This window comes from Acipenser ruthenus, chromosome 54 (assembly GCF_902713425.1).
Source record: "Acipenser ruthenus chromosome 54, fAciRut3.2 maternal haplotype, whole genome shotgun sequence".
Classification (NCBI taxonomy): Eukaryota; Metazoa; Chordata; class Actinopteri; order Acipenseriformes; family Acipenseridae; genus Acipenser; species Acipenser ruthenus.
The window spans coordinates 5,760,021-5,778,640 of NC_081242.1; the positions used below are offsets into that span (position 1 = coordinate 5,760,021).

The 18,620-nt window shown below is 39.5% G+C and overlaps 1 protein-coding gene across 2 annotated transcripts; it reads left to right on the plus strand.

The window, feature by feature from the left end:
- The first annotated feature begins 222 nt into the window (after positions 1 to 222).
- Positions 223 to 17,138, plus strand: LOC117397993 (apolipoprotein L6-like). 2 transcript variants are annotated; one of them, XM_059016896.1, is made up of 9 exons: positions 223 to 435; positions 933 to 1,067; positions 5,417 to 5,488; positions 6,614 to 6,679; positions 6,762 to 6,842; positions 9,827 to 9,907; positions 10,853 to 10,892; positions 11,854 to 11,905; positions 12,443 to 17,138. In XM_059016896.1, exons 2-9 carry the CDS (start codon positions 1,065 to 1,067, stop codon positions 13,269 to 13,271), a joined length of 1,224 nt encoding a protein of 407 aa, XP_058872879.1. In that variant the 5' UTR covers positions 223 to 435; positions 933 to 1,064; the 3' UTR covers positions 13,272 to 17,138. The 2 variants fall into 2 exon arrangements, with proteins under 2 accessions (XP_058872879.1, XP_033852864.1); XM_033996973.3 differs by lacking the exon at positions 933 to 1,067 and having other exon boundaries at positions 224 to 435.
- Positions 17,139 to 18,620: the final 1,482 nt, after the last annotated feature.

Here is an 18,620-nt window from a genome sequence, read left to right on the forward strand (position 1 = left end):
CGCTAAACATTTTTCTTTCTTTCTTTCTTTCAATGCACCTTGAGATCCCCATCTCTACGTACTGACTGTTATAATTATACTGTACTTCAATATTGTTTTCTCAGAGAAAATGTATTGTTCAGTTCTAATCTAAAAATGTCCCAGTTTTTCACTCTCTAAATCTAAACGTCATCGATGGAACAGTCCAGTATTTTTGGGCGTCGAAATTCGACATGACTGTGACGAGACGCTGTCTGCAGCTTTAAAAAAAAAAAAACTTTGTCCCACAGAAAGTGACTACGCCTAGTAACGACGTATAATAACACGCAGTTTCTGCGATATTGTGAATGAGGTTTGTGTGTGAACAGTGAAACAACACTAGACGCCCGGCTTATTCTGGAAGTTTCTGAAGTTTAATTACACAGTACAACAATGCACTCTTGTGCAAAGGTCAAAGTAAGTGCCATACTCTCTCTTATAGGAACCACAACGAATCGTATTATTCTTTCTGCTATGATAAGCTATACGCTGAATTGTTGTTGTTGTTTTTTTGTTTGTTTGATATAGATATTTTGTTTTGTGTTTCTAAAAAAATAATTAAAGCGACACCGTACCGTAAACAAATCTCTGCGGTAGTACAGTGCACGCCCTCTACAATTTGAGGGCATTCGCATTTTTTAATGGTAGTTCGTGTGTGCGTGTATATGTCGCAGAAAACGTATTTATGAAACTGCCATTTGTTACTTTTCTAGTTTTAAGTGGCGTGTTTGTTTATACAATCGACTCCTTGCCGGGGTGTCACTTTTGAACTGTGCAGCGCTTTAAGAGAAGTATTTTTTTTTCGGTTTTGTTTTCCGTGTAGTTGTGAGACAAGGTCGACCCCCGAGTATTACGACGTTGCTGTGGGTTTCGGTGGTGAGCTGCCGGTATAAACAAGTTCACCTCATTCGCAGATTATACTGAACAGCAGTGTTATAAACCCGGAGACGCTTTCTCAATGACACAGTGGAGTCTGGCAGCGCATTCCAGAACCGCAAGGCTGTGCCTAAGAAAGAACAACACAACTGAAGAGGCGAAAAGGACTGATGGTGAGATCACCCCTTGTGGAGACCTCTCAGCACAGGTCTTACAGAACCTCAGAAATGCAGGAGAACAAAACATGACCTTCTGTCTCTCAGCGGTTTAAGAGAAGAGCGACTAAGTATAGGTTAGGTAGAGTGACCAAGGAGCTATTTAACAGACTGGACAGGCAACACAGCCTCGGTTAATGAAGGAATGAAGTAGAGTGTACAGTAAAAAGATAAAGTTTACACCTTACTGTTCAGGTACTACCAGACTTCTCTCTCCCACACGCTCCGGACCTCATACTGATTACTAGTGAGTTACAGAATTGATTTTAAAGTAATAACTTAATGGATTTGGGCCATCTAATTTCCAAGAACTACTAGCTCTGTGTATTCCTATTGGTTCATTAAGGTCGGAAAATATAGAACATTTAGTTGTTCCATTTAGTTTATTGTCTTAATCAGTTTTTTTTTTTGTTTTTTTTTTTGCTGCCCTGCTTCTCGTTTGCAGGTTGAAACACAGGATTCTGTTAAAGTCTAAATTGAAAACGTGCTTTTTTTTAAAAAAATGTGCTTTTATATACTTGGTTGTAGCTGGAGTGTATTGTAGAGGTGAGCGCTCTTGTTTTTAACTTTGTACAATGCTCTGGGATGCTGTGGCGTGAAGGAAGGGCCGTATATAAAATTGCATCTGGATTGTATTTTACTACAGTATCTACAGGTGTTTTCTGTAGTTTGAGGTTAAACAAAAGCCATCGGTTGTCACTTCTGCCTTGGATTGTATAATAACAGTTCCTAAAACGTTTCCTTTGAAACTTCCCCAGCCGTTTCAGTGAATTCTCTCCTAAGAGAAGTGTTTTATTGCACTTCAAAATCCAAGATAATGGATCATGCACTATATTGATAAGAATCAATAAAAACAGTCATAAAAAGTTATTAAATAAATAACTTATAAATAACCTTGAGTTTTTATTGCAGTGTTAATATCTATGTTTTTTCTTCGCATAAGGTAATAAAACTTCTGAGAAACTGAGTCAAGTAGACCAGCGTGTTTGTACAAGATAAAACCTGCACGAAGATTCGGCTAGCCTTTTCACCAGTGTACCATTATGAAGATACTAATCAAAATGTTGGTCTGCAAAGTTCCTTTGAAGTTTGACCGGATAGTTTGTATAAGAATGTATATAGAGTGTATTTGGGTTAACTCATCACAGTAGAGATGCCCCAGCTTAACAATAATGAACTGTTTAGTTTTGTCGTACTCTGTTTACTTCTATATTCTTCCATGATTTATGGTACTTTTGAGCTGCAAGTTTTCTCTCTCCTTGTCATTCTTGAGTAAACGGGCACGCTGCAACCTGCAGCAGAGAATGAATGTGAGCTGCAAGCTCTCCTGTTACACAGGGACGTGGAACCAGAAATTAATAGAAGGGGATTTTTAACAGGAATCACTTCAACATAGGCTGGCTTATTACATTTGTAAAAAAAAAAAAAAAAAAAATTATGAGGAACACCAACTTCTGAAACGAAACAGAAACAGTAATCAGTTACTCAAATATTGTGGTCTTTCTTTGTTTTTGTTTAACCCTTTCAGTCCTGAATTATTTTTTTTTTGTCGTGCTGACGAATAAACTCCTTTATTGAGTACGTCCACGAGAACGGGACAAAGTATAATTATTTTTGTTTACAAATATGTATACGTGGCCATGAGTGGCTGAGCTAGCAAAAAGCACGGCCGCGTGGTGTGCAGGGGGGAGTCATACAGTCAGGGGAGCGCAGGAGTCCCCGAGGGTCTCTCCTGGTAAAGGCACGGCCGCGTGGTGTGCAGGGGGGAGTCATACAGTCAGGGGAGCGCAGGGGTCCCGGAGGATCTCTCCTGGTAAAGGCACGGTCGCGTGGTGTGCAGGGGGAGTTACACAGTCAGGGGAGTGCAGGGGTCCCCGAGGGTCTCCCCTGGTAAAGAGGGAGCGTCACGGATTAGGGGGTCAAACCCAGCAGAGACTGTTTCTCTTCATCGTGCTACAGCGTACCCTACCAGCCAGGCATCTGTTGAGTCGCCAGGACCTCTTGGCTTGGTTGGGGGATGGGAGGACGCCCACTGACCTTAGAGAATTGCTGCGGTGAGGCAATGTAAATTGGGGAGAATATCGGGAGAAAAATAAGAAGGTACTTATGAATTTTTCTGTTTTAGTGTCCCCCCTCTTTTGAAAGTGTATTTTTTTCACATCAGACTGGAATTTTTGTAACAATTATGTTCTGTTTGTTATCGCATGCTTATTAATATTAACCACAGTGGTTTAAGTCTAAATAATGATATCATGACCACCAACAATAACGCATTGTATGACATCTCGTTTTTTGTAAAATACCTCTATTTTGTCGTCTCTTGTATGAATTAAATTGAATACAGAATAGTTTTGATACGTGCATTCCAGCCACCTCTGTTACCCATAGCTACAGTATTGGTATCACCCAGCACTTAAGAACCATTTATACTTGCTGCAATACAAGATAGATTATATGATTAGTAATTTTCTAAACGATTATTCAAATAAACAATTGCACAACAAATGTTCCTAAATATTTAAACGCTTACCTGAAAAACACTAAATGCTAAATTGTAGACTATTTAGTTTTTTTTATGTCCACCTTTTAAAGACATTTTCAGTGAATTATCAAACAAAATAAAAACATAAATAAATGTAAAAATAACAACAGGCACGTGAAATGTCCCCTTCTTGTATAGGAGAGCGCGATCTTTATCAGAAATATTTCCGAGCTGGTGTCTCTTTCATTTTCAACATTAAGAAATCTATGCAGTGTGTGTTCAAACATTTACCTGAAGCAAACTGAACCGGCTGCCAGGTTCCTCAATGCAGTGTAACAGGCAGTTGGTCAATCAGGCAAACGTTTGCTGTATTTATTTTTAAGTGATCTTTCAGATTACACACATGCCCATCCCTAGCTAGAATGACTATTTGTTTTGCCTCCCGAAGCTGAGTTGGCAGGTAGCAGCAGGATTATTAGATTGCATCTTTGAAACGGCAATACATTTTATTTTGTAAAAAAAAAAAAAAAAAATAATAATCGTGATTGCAAATACATTGAGAAATATTTCATAATCTTCAGGTTATTCTTTAATGAGTCATTTAGCTTTTATCCAAAGTGATTTACAGAGACTTGGGGGTGAACTATGCATCTCAACTGCTGCTGCAGAGTCACTTGCAATAGGACCTCGGTTTTACGTCTCATCCGAAGGACGGAGCACAAGGAGGTTAAGTGACTTGCTCAGGGTCCTGGGAACAAGCCCCGTTCTTTAACCACTGGCCCCTAACCAGACCAATCCCAGCAGGGCTTAAAGCACTGAGCTACAAATGCAGGCTGAAAGAACTGAACCTAGCCTGGAACAAACAAGAATCAGGAGGGACGTGATTGAAATCTTAAAAGGAATTGACATAGTTAACCCGAACCAATACTTTAAGCGCAGCACAGAAACCAGGACCAGAGGACACGGTTGGAAATGAAGCAGAGATAGGCAGAAGGAAGGGGATACTTCTTCACACAGAGAGTGGTGAGGGGGGTGGACAAAGTTCTGAGATCGATCGGCTCCTAGGAACTGGACGAGCTTAGAGGGGGCCTCCTGTCGTTCATAATTTTTCTTGTGCACTTCCATTCTTTAGATCGGCTTCAAATGTGCAGTTTTGAAAGAACCGTTCATTATAGTAAATACAGATTATTTTAAAAACATCTGGTACTGCATGAGGTTAAACAGAATCTCTGTTTTCAAGCCATGCTTTCAGATAGTGTTGCCCCCTGATTGGTGGGCTGACGTCCTTCCTTCCAGTAACATGCTTTGATCAGGAAGACACTGCTGAGGTGAAATGACCCAGGATTTTCTGAGTTAAAAGCAACCAGGTCTTAGGTTGGAAAAAATAAATACAAAATAAAACCAGAAACTGATCAACAAACTTTTCTTTAACCAAGTGTAGACCCAGATATCACGTAACTGAATTTTGTTATGACGTGTGTTTCTTTCAGAACTGCACATTTGAGACCCAGGTAGCTAATGAAAGTGCAAAACGTGGAAAGACTGTGTTCTCTAAGCGAGGTTAAAAAACATTCTTGCCTTTCTGGCACAAACAAAATTCTGATGGACCCCTTTTTTGTTGTTGATCTTTTTTGCTTGTATTTTTCTTTATTTTTCTCACCTGACTTGGATGCAATCTGACTGTCATTTTGTTCTGGCTCTCGCTTTATCCAGCTGTGCCAAACTGTGTTTGTTACACTAATTCTTCTGGGGGCCGGGGTTGAGACTGTTGACCTGTGAGAGTTTAACGGACACCAAAACTTTCCCATTTGATTTCTTTTGTTAGGACACGAGCCCACTGGAGCCTGTGGAGGATGCAGACCTTTTAAATGACAAAGCTCCCCTGTTGAATACTGAGGTATGCTTTCGTTTAAGATAGAGATCTAGGGGTGTTCAATTGCATTACATTAAATAAACATTTTAAAATGAAGCAACATATTTTTGGAAAGTTTGCATGATAACCAGCTGTGGAGAGTTCATCTTCCAGGTGGATCACTCGGGCAGTATGGACTGTCCAATACGCATTGAGAGTGCCCGGTTATGGACACGGTTGGGTTTCATATTCTTTCAAAATCTGCACACAATGAATTGCATGTGTGGCCTATTAAAGTCATCAAATAAATTAGACAAATCACTAAATTGCCTGTTTTGACAATTTTCAGAGATTTTCAGTTCCAGTGGTTTGATTTCACATGCACAACAAATCAAAACTACAGACGCAATGGGGTGTTCTAATACATTAGCACACTGCTGTATATAGGAAAAACGCTTAATAATTATCGAATTAACATTCCGTAGAAGCATAACAGATCATGCAAGCAGGGGTCACAAGTGGAGATTAGATAAAGGGGCATTCAGACAGGAAAATGGGAGGGACTTTTTTACACAGAGCCTGGAACCAACTCCCCAGTAATGTTGTTGAAGCTGACACCCTGGGATCCTTCAAGAAGCTGCTTGATGAGATTCTGGGATCAATAAGCTACTAACAAACAAACGAGCAAGATGGGCCGAATGAATCGTTTGTAAACTTTCTTATGTTCTTATTAATCTGCAGTGTCCCGTTATCATATAAGACACTAAAAAAGGTTTCCTGGTTGTCTTACAGTATTTACAAAGTGTATCTTTCTGGTCAATCTGCTTCATAAGACGCCAGATCTTGTTGTTTTACGGTTTCTTTTACTTTTTACTCTGGTGGTCTAACGTGACCTACAGCCCAGGAAGTGATACGAATATATACAGTAATGCTGTACAAAAAAGAAGACCACCCTAATGTCTTATATTGAGAGCAGCGATAGTGTTGGTGAGACATTTTAAAGCATGGGTTAACATTCCATTAACAGGTGGTTATTTCTGTGGAGTTTGTAATTACGTCTCTGTGTAGATTTGCAACCTCTTTGCAATTCTTGGTCACCGTAAAAACAGGTCCTTCACTTTTTCTACTTTTGAGCAAAAAAAAAAAAAAACACTTTTGACTTTTTTTCAGGACACAAGCACAATGGAGTGGGAAAAGCTGAAAAGTAAAGAGACGAGTCCCCTTGAGAATGCAGAGGTAGGCTTTCAAATCAGCAGTTCCAGAGTTAGTTAGTTTGCAGCACAGGGCCCTGCTGACACTGACTCTCTGACCCTTTCAGGACTTGAGCTTGAAGGAACCTGTGGAGAGACCGACTGGAAATGCTCACAGCAATCGTAGGAACCCCTTCATGAAAACAGAGGTATCCCTTAGCATTCAAAGAAATTGTTCCAACAATGCCACATCAAATTGCATGTCCCGTCACTGGTATATATATAGAAAGTCCAGTTATATTTTCCCCCTCGCAGCTGCTCAGGAGAACTGAAGGATCAATGGGCATCCTCCGATCGCACGACCTAGCCAGCTTCCTCTTCCACACCCAGGAACTCGTTACTGGAGGTCAGCGAGTTACCGCTGTCTGTAGGACAAAGGGCAGCCCTGCAGGTGTCTGCCTGAGCTTGCTTGGCGCTTGACCGGTAGGGTCTGCTGTAGCGCGATGAGGGGAAACGGGCCTTTCTGGTTTTGCCTCTCAAACCGAAGTGACTTCGCACAGCAAGGATGGGAACCTGCGCTCCTGACTGTATGACTCACCCAGCACACCACGAGGCCGTGCTTTTAGCATGTGAGCCACTCGTGGACCCCAGGGATATATATTTGTACATACTGTAGCGTGCACAGTGGTAGGCAGCAGCAGGGCTGGTAGGTGATGTAATCACACACGAAGACATAAGCCCGATATACGCTCCTTGCAAAGGAGCCGACTCTTTCGTACAGTGGTATCGGCGCTATGCTTTAGTGCGAGAGGTCCTGGGTTGGTGCCCGCCCTCCGCCTGTGTGTGGATTGCCTAGCCCTCTGTGATGCGCCTGCCTGCCTTAACCGAGATCGCTACAATCTATTTAGAGAAATGATTGTCAAATTGTAATAGAACTTGCTAAGTTAAGGACATATCACAATATGATACCTGTGGAGCTTTCCGTTTGGCCCGTCGAGCATCAGCTGCCCTTCATTACAAAAGCTGAAATTACAGACAAGCAACATTGAAAAGTCGCCTTTATCTACATGGGCATTTTGTCAATCTTCGTACCGCTCAATCACAGAGAAAAATGATGATGCAGGGATCCAGACTGCGACTAAAATGGTTGCAAATACAACGATAAAACTGTTTTTTAGGGGTTAGGCACAAAAATTTGGCCTCTAAAATTAGCTCTCAGATTGTGCGAATGAAAATATCTAAAATATTTGATAACGTGTTTGCTGTGGTGTACTTAATATAAAAAATATGGCGGAACGAGCTCACTTCATTTTAAACTTGTTTTTACTGAAAAATTAACGGTGACATGTAATCAAGAGCTGTGTGTGTTACATGCTGTCAGCTCAGGACTAACACTGAGCATGGGAGCTGCAGCATGCGATTCTCATATTACAACTGGACACAACTGAAGGTGCGGTCACCAATTCCATACACAACACGTGCAAAATATTTAAAATATAAACATGCTGAGTTCATTGCAGTCATCGGCTGCATAGATGAACCATTCAGCAGAACGAGGCAACAAACAAGTGAGTACAGACTCAACAAACCTGCTTGTAATGGGGTAGGTCTTGGTTTTACAACAGCAGTTTAAGATTGCACACAGTTACTGGTACACCTGGTGGTCCGTGCTGGAAACACTGGTGCTTGAGATGAAAGGGTTGAAAACTACTGACTTAGAGAACCATGATTATGCTTTTTCTTTTAAACATGCACATTTGATCTTAAAAAAAAAACCTGTTTAACAGTGGTAAGAAATGCACCTGTCATCGATGGCATGTTAAACATGCACTTGTTTATTTTCCTACTGTATACAATCAAGCCATGTATTTAAGTTAGAAACTTTTTATTTACATTTAAACACATTGGAGTTAGAACATGTTGATACATATTTAGACACAGGCAATAAGAAAGGGAAATTATTATTCATTTCGCATGAATTTAACATAATTTTATTTTCCTAGTTGAAATAAAATTAAGATTAATAGCATGCTGTTTTAATAACATTAGCGGGCTTTGTATAATTATTTGTGTGTAAAATGTTGTTTGAATATTGTCAGGAAAGTATCGGGACAATTTGCTGTCTGTTTTGTGTTGTTACACGGCGATCAGACATGGTATTGTAAGTGGTTATTTCTGAGATGTGTCAGCTGATTGGTGCAAGTGTAGTGTTGCAACGTTCTGTTATGTAAAGTGTGATTGGATAGTCAGATTTTCATAACCGTTCATAACACATCATGAGCGCCCTGGCCCGCCAGAGAATGCAATTGAATACCACTGCTGTAGAGTGTTTATACCCGTGTTACAGAATTGACAAAATCAATGATTTGTGTGCTTCATTTTTCCATGAATGGTTTTATCCAATATTGACTATCAACACCTTTATAGTGTGGTTATACTAACACAAAAGACAAGCATGTGTCTAATTGTATTAATTTATATTCTTAGTACTGCAATTAAATATGGCAGAGTTCCCTTATTAAGTTGTGTTGACAAGCAATATACAGCAGTGAGCACAGAAGACCTCCAGATTTGTCATTTATATCCTTTATATACCCGCCTGCATGAACACATCTCTGGGTATGAGGATTTCAATTTCCAGTCAGTAATCAGTGATATAGAAACAACAGGAATGAATGTGTAACAATGTTAGACCACTTTGTGCTTTAATTAGCCATCTTCAACAATTTCTAAAAAGTCTCCTGCATTTTACCGTTTGTGGCTCTGTGTTCCGTGAATTGAATTGAATTGAATTGAATTGAATTGAATTGCACGTGTGGCCTATTAAAGTCATCAATTAAACAAAAACTAATTTGCCTATTTTGGTTTTCAGTTCCAGTGTTTTGATTTCATACGCTCAACAAATTAAAACAATAAAATGGGATAAGATTAATGCTTTATTTTTCAACCTTGAGTTCCTCTAGTTATAGAAGTGGACTGTGCACAGTAGTAAGTTGTATACTTTAGTTTGTATTTAATATTCAATGTTATTTCATTTTTCTTATATCCCCTTCAGTCACTGTGGGCATAATTGTACCATGTTAAGTTTCCTGTCTGTATCTATTTTATAATGCATAATGGGTTTAAAAGACTGGGCGTTTTAAAACTTTTTCAGAGAAACACTTGATTTGTTTTGATTTTGGGTTTTTTTTAGGATAAGCGCCTAAAGGAGCCAGGAGAGAATAAGAAAGAAGGTGCTCATTGCAGTGGGACGAGCTCCACAGTGAATACTAAGGTGGGTCGCTGTCTCTTTGTGAGGATTTTGGGTCATCCTCTGCTTTAGGAAATATTCATATCTAGTTATATATGCATCACACCAGAAAACTTAGATATGACAAAAGCAAGCCGCCTCCTTCACAATTCAATAGATGGAAATTCAAAAGAGTTATTATACCACAAATACTGTGATTCTTTCAATGTATTTGTTTACGACTGTAAGTTGCCCTGGATATGGGTGTCTGCTAAGAAATGAACGAATAAATAAATAAATAATAATAATAATAATAATACTTACCTGAAAAACAGTTCATGCAGTAGAATATTTTGTTTTTCTGTTCACCTTTTAAAGACATTCCAGTGAATTATCAAACAAAATAAAAACAGAAATACATGTAAAAAAAAATAAATGACGTAAATAATGTGTAAGAAATGCGACAATAAGGCAAACTGCATTTAGTGATAAAGAGTGTATATTTACACTATTCTTTCAGAAATGGGAATTTTCACAGAGAGCGTTAAATCTGTGATAACTGTGGAAAAAAATGCAGCCTTATTTATGGTTAAGAATGTACAGAGTGTACATTTATCTTGTGTAAGTCACAGCGGATAACGTAGGCAAGGAAAAATTAATGTGCAAAATGTATACGATAAACAAAACATAGCAAAACAAATGTAGAGGATTGGAGCTAGGAGAGAATTCTGTATTTGGAGATTCCTGTAAATGAGAAATATTTAGTGGTTTAATGGAGGTAGCAGCAGCAGCAGCAGTGAGAACATATTCAAGGTGAAGCTGGCACTGGGATCCTTCAAGAAGCTGCTTGATGAAATTCTGGGATCAATAAGCTACTAACAACCAAACGAGCAAGATGGGCCGAATGGCCTCCTCTCGTTTGTAAACTTTCTTATGTTCTTATGAAAGGCAGGGGTCTGTCACATTTAAAACCTGCGTTCTCTCCAATAGGAAAGCAACAGTCTTTTGGATTGGTGGAAGAACGAGGAAGGTGAGTTATAATGAAGTTGATTCCCTTGCTCTTGTACAACTCGTGGTGTCAAAATGATTGAAAGCAATTAAAAAAATATGTATATGAACATAATTTAGGTCTTTTATTTAACATCATGTCATCAAATACACTACAAAATTATAGTCTGCCGGAAGCCATAATAGTAGTACAGCAGTATTTCATGTTAGATTTCAAAATGTCACATTTTTACATTTTTGTCAGTTTTTGAAAACTACAAAGCGGTGTGGAATTCAATATGTTAAAGGGCACATGAGGACCTTTTTATTTTATTGTGTTACATGTTCCCATGTGTTGCTACAACTGTTTACCTAAGGTGTGTGTATTGTTTTATTTTATTTTTATTTTTTTACATTTTGACCACTTTTTTAAACTTTTAAATTGCATTCCCTGCCTCAAGATGGCTTCCCATGTACCTGCATGGACCTCTCAGAACTACATTTCCCATCATCCTCCTGCTCACATACGTAACTGAGATGGATTTACCAGTGAGAAGGAGGGTGATGGGAAATGTAGTTCTGAGATGTCCAATATTATATTAAACATCCTTATTTTAAAATGTGATATCTAGTACTACACTAGGTTAAACAATCTCTGTTTGGAAATGAAACTTTAGGATAGTGCAGCACTTCCTTGGTCATTAACTAATCAGCTGCTTCCCCTGGTGAAATCACCTAGGAAGTGAGTTAAGCATGGAAACTGATAACTTTCTGTAACCTAATGTAGTACCAAATACCATAAATTATTCTACACATACCTGCTAGAACATGTATTACAGTTTTGTAGGAGATATAATATTGAACACACTTGCATGAGGGTTTGCCTTGCAGGTGTTATTTGGTCATCCTCACCCGTGTGATAGAAGTTAGAAACTGGACAATGCATTATAAGATTTATATCCAGCTTGGGGGGACTGTCTGTCATAATGGTCACTTTACTGCAGGGTGGGATGACTGGGACTCTGATGAAGAATTCACTGACGAACAACAAGCCAGGTAAGATTAGATATTTCTTCATATTTCTTCTAAAATTACTTTTATGCCTCAACAACGAGGCTAAGCAGCCCATTCCATCCCCTTACCACTCTGTGTGAAGAAGTGTCTCCTTTCCTCTGTCCTAAGGCTATCTCTAATTAACGACCAACTGTGTGTCCTCTGGTCCTGGTTTCTCTGCTGCACTTAAAGTATTGGTTCGGGTTAACTATAGAAACTCCTTTTAAGATTTTAAAGGCTCACATTGATCTAAACTATGTTTCTTTTCTAATGCAGTAATAATAGACAAGTAACTGGGGTCCTCTTGACAACTGACTGGATGGGAAGCCACAACTTACATTTTGTTTTTAGGAACTTGGTTACAGTTGCTTGCGTTTGATATTGCATCGTGTTTTGTGGCTTTTAGAATGTGGAAGGTATACAGATATGGAGGAAGTTGGCTGACATTTTTCTTTCAGATATGAAAAGACCAGTGAAGTGTGGCAACACATAGTTATGAAAGAGGCAAATAATTTGTGTTTACATTTTTCTCCTTCCTAGGGTCATTGCCACTACAGCTTGCAAAGTGTTCAAAGGCATCAGGCTCTTCATGCAGCTGTTCCTGGACCGCTTTGAAACATTCCAGAAGTACATCAGCGAGCTCTGCGTGATCGCGGACGGAGTCGACCGCTTTCACAAGAAGGCGACGATCGCCAGCATCACTGGAGGAGCTGTGAGCGCGGCCGGTGGGGTGACAGCCATCGCCGGCCTCATCCTGGCTCCCTTCACATTCGGGACCTCCCTCATAGTGAGCGCTGTGGGGCTGGGGGTCGCCACAGCCGGGGGAGTGACCAGCGCCTCCGCCAACATTTCAGACACGGTCAGCAACTCCTTCGACCGCAAAAAAGTGGAGAAGATCATCGAAGGGTACCAAAACGAGATGAAAGACATCTCGGAGTGCTTGGTGTTCGTGAAAAAGGGCATGGACAACATGCAGAGGTTCGATATGTCCAAGGTCAACGACAGCATGTACAACCAAGCTTTCCCAAAGTTAGGAGGGGCGCTGCAGAAAGGGACGAGGGTCGGGGGTCAAATTAACGATATTATCCAAGTGGTCCAGCTGGCCAGACTGACTGGTGGGGCGGCCACTGCAGTCCGAGTGGTCAGTGTGGCGTCCGTGGTTCTGTCCGGGTTGTCCGTGGCTTTAGATGTGTTCTTCATCGCGAAGGACTCCATGGAATTGTGGAAAGGGGCCAAGACCGATTTTGCGGCTAAAATCCGTGAGGTGGCAGCTGACCTACAAACAGGCTTGCTGGAGCTTAATAAAATAAGAGAAGAGCTTCAGCAGACAACCAAAGGGCTTTCGGAGACGCAGGTTCCCATTCACTGAGTTGTTTTTCCTCCAGATCAAATTGCACACAATTATCCATTTTATCGAATAAAAAAATTTACGAAAGCCAACCCCACTGCTGCAAGTTCTACACTTTACATTCCTGAAGCCGTCTGAGATACAGAGTTGTAGGGTTATTGAATTCCTCTACAGAAATGTATGCCCTTAACACTTTCAGTCCTGAATAATTTTTGTTGAGCTGAAAAATAAACTCTTTGCCTATACATGAGAACACTCTACCTCAGACTGGGACTAATATGTGTTAGCATACAGAGCTAGGATAAGGCAGGACAAGGGTTAAAATTGGCGTTTGTTGAATATGGCTGACATTGTTGGGTTTCTGGGTAACGGAGATCAGAGTGAAATAGTGGCTTCACATTTGGTACACGGCTGTGGTCTATAAGTCCGGGAGCCAATATTGCATAAAGCGCTCTAAAAGTTGACTTAATAGTCCCTAAAAGTAGTAGAATTTTAATGTCCATTTTTGTAAGCTACAGGTCTCACAGAGAAATAAATAACAGGTATGCTAAAAAATATGGATTGCAAAAGTCTTTAAATTTGCACAAACGTTTTTTAACAAAAGAACACAGTTGTACATAGTTTGCAGTTCTTCCAGGTTTAATGTCACTTAAAACATGTGTAATGGTTCATTGACAGACTATCTGGGCTCTTTCAGGGCGTTTATTATATAAATATAAATGCTGTAGCAATGCAGGTCAGCGTCTTTGGGGTACCTGTTGTGATGACCTACTTCAGTGTGGCTCTTAACTAGAATGCTTCTCTTTATCTAAATCAAACTAGATTAAGTTATATATTCAGTTGTTTAGTAAAGTCTGTGCAGGCCAGCTGCATATGGGGTGCCAAATGTAAAAAATAACACAAATATTTTTACCTGTCTTTATTCCCCAAAACATGACTGTTTTTCCCCAATTTATAAATATTGTGAATAATGCATACATTCAGGTATAATTTATAAATCTGAAAATATTTAACAACTTCTAACCTTTAAATAAATACTTAAGTTAAATCCTAATTCTGGGTTTTGCTAAATAATGATTTCAATTTTAAACAAATATTTAACTGAAATATAAGTTAAATCCTAAATCTGGGTTTTGCAAAATAATGATTTAAATTTTAAATAAATATTTAAGTTAAATCCTAAATCTGTGTTGTGCATGGGCTGGGAACAGCTAGCTTTTAGTAAAGTCAGTGCAGGCCAGTAGCACAGGGATTTCCCCACGATAACCTGTGTTTGCTTTAGCACAAAGGTACTCTTGGCTTCCCTTTATCTCACACAGTATATAGTAATAATAATATATTTATATAGCACCTTTCATAGTGGACCACCCTCACAAAGCGCTTTACAGAGGTAGGCTGTGAACTGTGCATTATATGCAGAGTCACTTACAATAGGACATTGATATAACATCTCATCCGCAGGATAGAGCACAAGGAGGTTAAGTGACTTGCTCAGGGTCACACAGTGAGTCAGCCAGGTGGGATTTGAAGCGGTGACCTTCTGGTTACAAGCTCTGGACTTTAACCACTGGACCGCACTGCCTCGATTTTGTGAATGCTTTTTAATACTAAGTTTTTGGAGTGTATTGTATTACGCTGTCAGAAAATGGATGCTGAATTTTCAATGCCAAGGAAAAGAGCTCTCAAAAACGGAATGCCTTACAGCAAAAATACCTGTGCAAAATAATCCACCTTCCCTCTTTGAAGATCAGACAATGCTGACTAGATTTGCTATGCAGAAGAGCCAAAAAAAAAATTTTTGATTGGAAGGTGTTCTAATGCCAAAACAAATACTGAAGGAACATGAAGAATCATTTTAAAAAAATCAGGTTCTTTATTATTTAAAATCCATGATGTCAAATCCGAGACCCATAGAGACCTCGGAAAAATCTATCAACGTTTCAAGTCAAGACATTTCATTTTCACAATTAAACAATTATCCATTTAATTATATTGTATACGTTGTCTTTTGTACAGAATTCTTATTATTTTCAAAACAACAGTATTATAAGGGACAGAAAATACAAAAGACGGATAGAAAAAACGTCATCATACTTCAAATAACTATAAAAAAAGGCTTGAAATCCAATTCATCGTTTAAGCCTGTTGGTTTCAAAGTCTCCAAAGTGTAAATCCAATATGTCTCTCTTTTTAGTAATTTTTTTATTGAGATTACCTCCCCTTGTGGAAACCGTTCTAATTCCTAAAATAAAGGGAACCTGCTACATTATCTGAGCGAGTCTGGGACTTCAGATCACCTCAGTCTTCCCTTTGAGCTCCATGTTGTCCAAAGACTCAGGTAAAAGAATTCACTTGACAAAAGAAACGGTTCGATTTCTTCCAAATTTGAGCTGTATAAAGCATAAGGAAGCAAGACACAAGGATTATTACTCACATTAATCGCGCTGCTTCAGAAATGGGCTATGAGAGAGCAGTTGTGCAAGCAACTGACACAGACATAATCCTCCTCTGCATTTCTTTTTCATCAAGAATACCTGGCCTACAGGAATTATGGGTTCAGAAGAAGTAAAGGTTCCAACCCATCTGATTTCCAAGCAACTGAGTTCTAAATTTAAGATTTCAGAATACTGCTTAGTGTGCTTCCATTTTTACTGGCTGTGACAGTCAGTTATCCTTTCAGGAAAGGGGAAAAAATAAATTGCAAAACTTGTTTTGGCTTCCTGCAATGATTTCACTGCCCTTGCAAGCTTTGGGTGAGATACCATCTCATGCAGGTGAAAAAAGTGTTTGACAACGTTATGTCAGAGGCAAAGGCACTATTCGTAAGGCTCTACGGCAGAGAGAAATTTGACACTCTAGACAGACTGAGAGCCCATCTTTTCTGAACAGTGTCTGCCAGAGCCGACCTTAAAAGCTTGCCTCCTACCGATCTTTCTTTTCATCTGCAAGCTGGGTGCTCTTCATCAAATATTAGTTCTGTGTGGTCCAGTGGTTAAAGAAAAGGGCTTGTAACCAGGAGGTCCCCGGTTCAAACCCCACCTCAGCCACTGACTCAGTGTGTCCCTGAGCAAGTCACTTAACCTCCTTGTGCTCCATCTTTCGGGTGAGACGGAATTGTAAGTGGCTCTGCAGCTGATGCATAGTTCACACACCCTAGTCTCTGTAAGTCGCCTTGGATAAAGGCGTCTGCTAAACAAATAATAATAAATAAAATAATAATATATGTGAGCAAAAGTGCTTGAATGATCCAACACTTCCAGACCCATTGCACTTTGGCAGAAGAGTAACCAATGACATCCTTAGTCCAGTACTAATGACAGAGTCACCTAAGCCACTGTCACTGGAAGAAAATTATTTTTGTGGGTGTAAGAAAGGACGATGACTTCGCCATTGCAGATGTGCAAAAAAACGTTTTTTACTTCTCAATCCCAGTATTTATTTGTGGTACTTTTTCGGTACCCAGATTTGCCCATCTCTTGAACTAATATTGTCTTGTCTTAAATACTTAAGTAATACGTTTTGCAAGTGCAGATGTGCTGTGACTAAGCAGTTTGTTTTTTCATGTCTTTTAATCTGTCAAAACTGTATAAAGAATGTATATGGGTTTCTGCTGGGTTCAGATCTGCCCTTCTTAATTGTATTGCTGTCCTTTAATACAGGAGGGAGGGCCTTTTCTTGGAATGCTCTGATTCCGGAATGCTCTGCCTCCTTCTGTCAGGGAAACTGGGACTCCGACTGATTTTAAATCAAGATTGAAAACTGATGTTTACAAAATAGCTTTTTCTATCTTAGTTTTTCTAATTTTACTATCAAAACGGTATTTTCTTTTTGTCCATTTTTTTAAATTTCAGTTTTATTAAATTTTGTAGTTTTGATTGAACAGTTTAATTGTTTTTTTTTGTTTGTTTTTGCTTGAAGCGCTTTGGGATCCCAGGGCTTAAAGCACTGAGCTTCGATGGCTGAAAGAACTGAATCTATTTAGTCTGGATTAAAGAATTCGAGGGAGGACATGACAGTTTCAGTACAGTACGGAAATCAGGACATGAACACAGCTGGAAATGAAGTGGTATTAAGACAGAGGGAAAGAGACACATCTTTGCATGAGGGTATGGAATGAGTCACCCAGTCATGTTGCTGAAGCTGCATCAATGGGATATTTTATCACCCAACATGATACAGATTACTACTAGAAACTGGACAAGGATTGGTAGGTCTCCGCTCATTCGTAAATGTTTGTATGCGCTTATAGCTCTCCAGGAACTAAACAGGTTGTATTTTTAAATACTAGTGTGGAAAAGACTTATGTCATGTTTAAGTAACTATAAACGTGATAATTAAGGAAACGGTGACATCTAGTGGGAAGAATTAAAATAACATTTAGCCACCAGAGAAGGCTTAAGCAGTAGGCACACATTTTTTTTATATATCTATTGTAAATAACAGAACACGGCGAACGAAGTATTAGTATTTTATTTAGTTAGTGATTTTATGAAGCGATTCGGGTATTACAAATTCAGAGTATAATTACATAGAGTTTCTGGATATTGTAAAAGGCGCACACTGACGGAACATACCATTCGACCGTATCTAAGGGGGGTGGATAAAGAAGGAAACGCAACAGGGAATAAGGCATAGAACTGAGAGCTATACGTGTCTGCTATTACATACTTATTCTAAAACTGCACATGTGTATCATATATGTATCTAACGAAACTAAAAAATGGATAAACTACGAATTTACTCTGATTGGTTAAACAGCATCACATGACCGTGCTGGAAAAAAACCCGTACACCCACGGGCTTGCATACTAACGAGCCGCTTCACACTGTGTAAGATCAATACGCACCACATTATCCATTCCATCACAAACTGCTGCTGCTGTTTTATTTGTTATAAAACCACTGCCACGAAATGAGTGACACTCCACCCATTTTCTTTAATGGATTTGCAGATGGGTTTCCAGAGAACTGGTACAGCTCCAACTTTCACAGGAGTCCACCTGAAATAAAAATATAATTTGAAAAAAAAGTACCGGTAAATTCTACAGGGACTGTCAACAAACAGAAGAGACTACATGAGGCACAGAATGGGTTTTAATGTATTTAAAATAAAGTTATAATACTGTATTGATCTCGGTTAAGGCAGGCAGGCGCACCACACAGGGCGAGGTAATCCACACACAGGCGGAGGGCGGGACCTCTCGCACTAAAGCATAGCGCCGATACCGCGGTGCAAAAGAAACGGCTCGCGGTGCAAAAGAAACGGCTCGCGGTGCAAAAGAAACGGCTCCTTTGCAAGGCGCGTGTTTCGGACTCATGTCCCTGTGTGTTTGTGTGATTACGTCACCTACCAGTCCTGCTGCTGCCTAC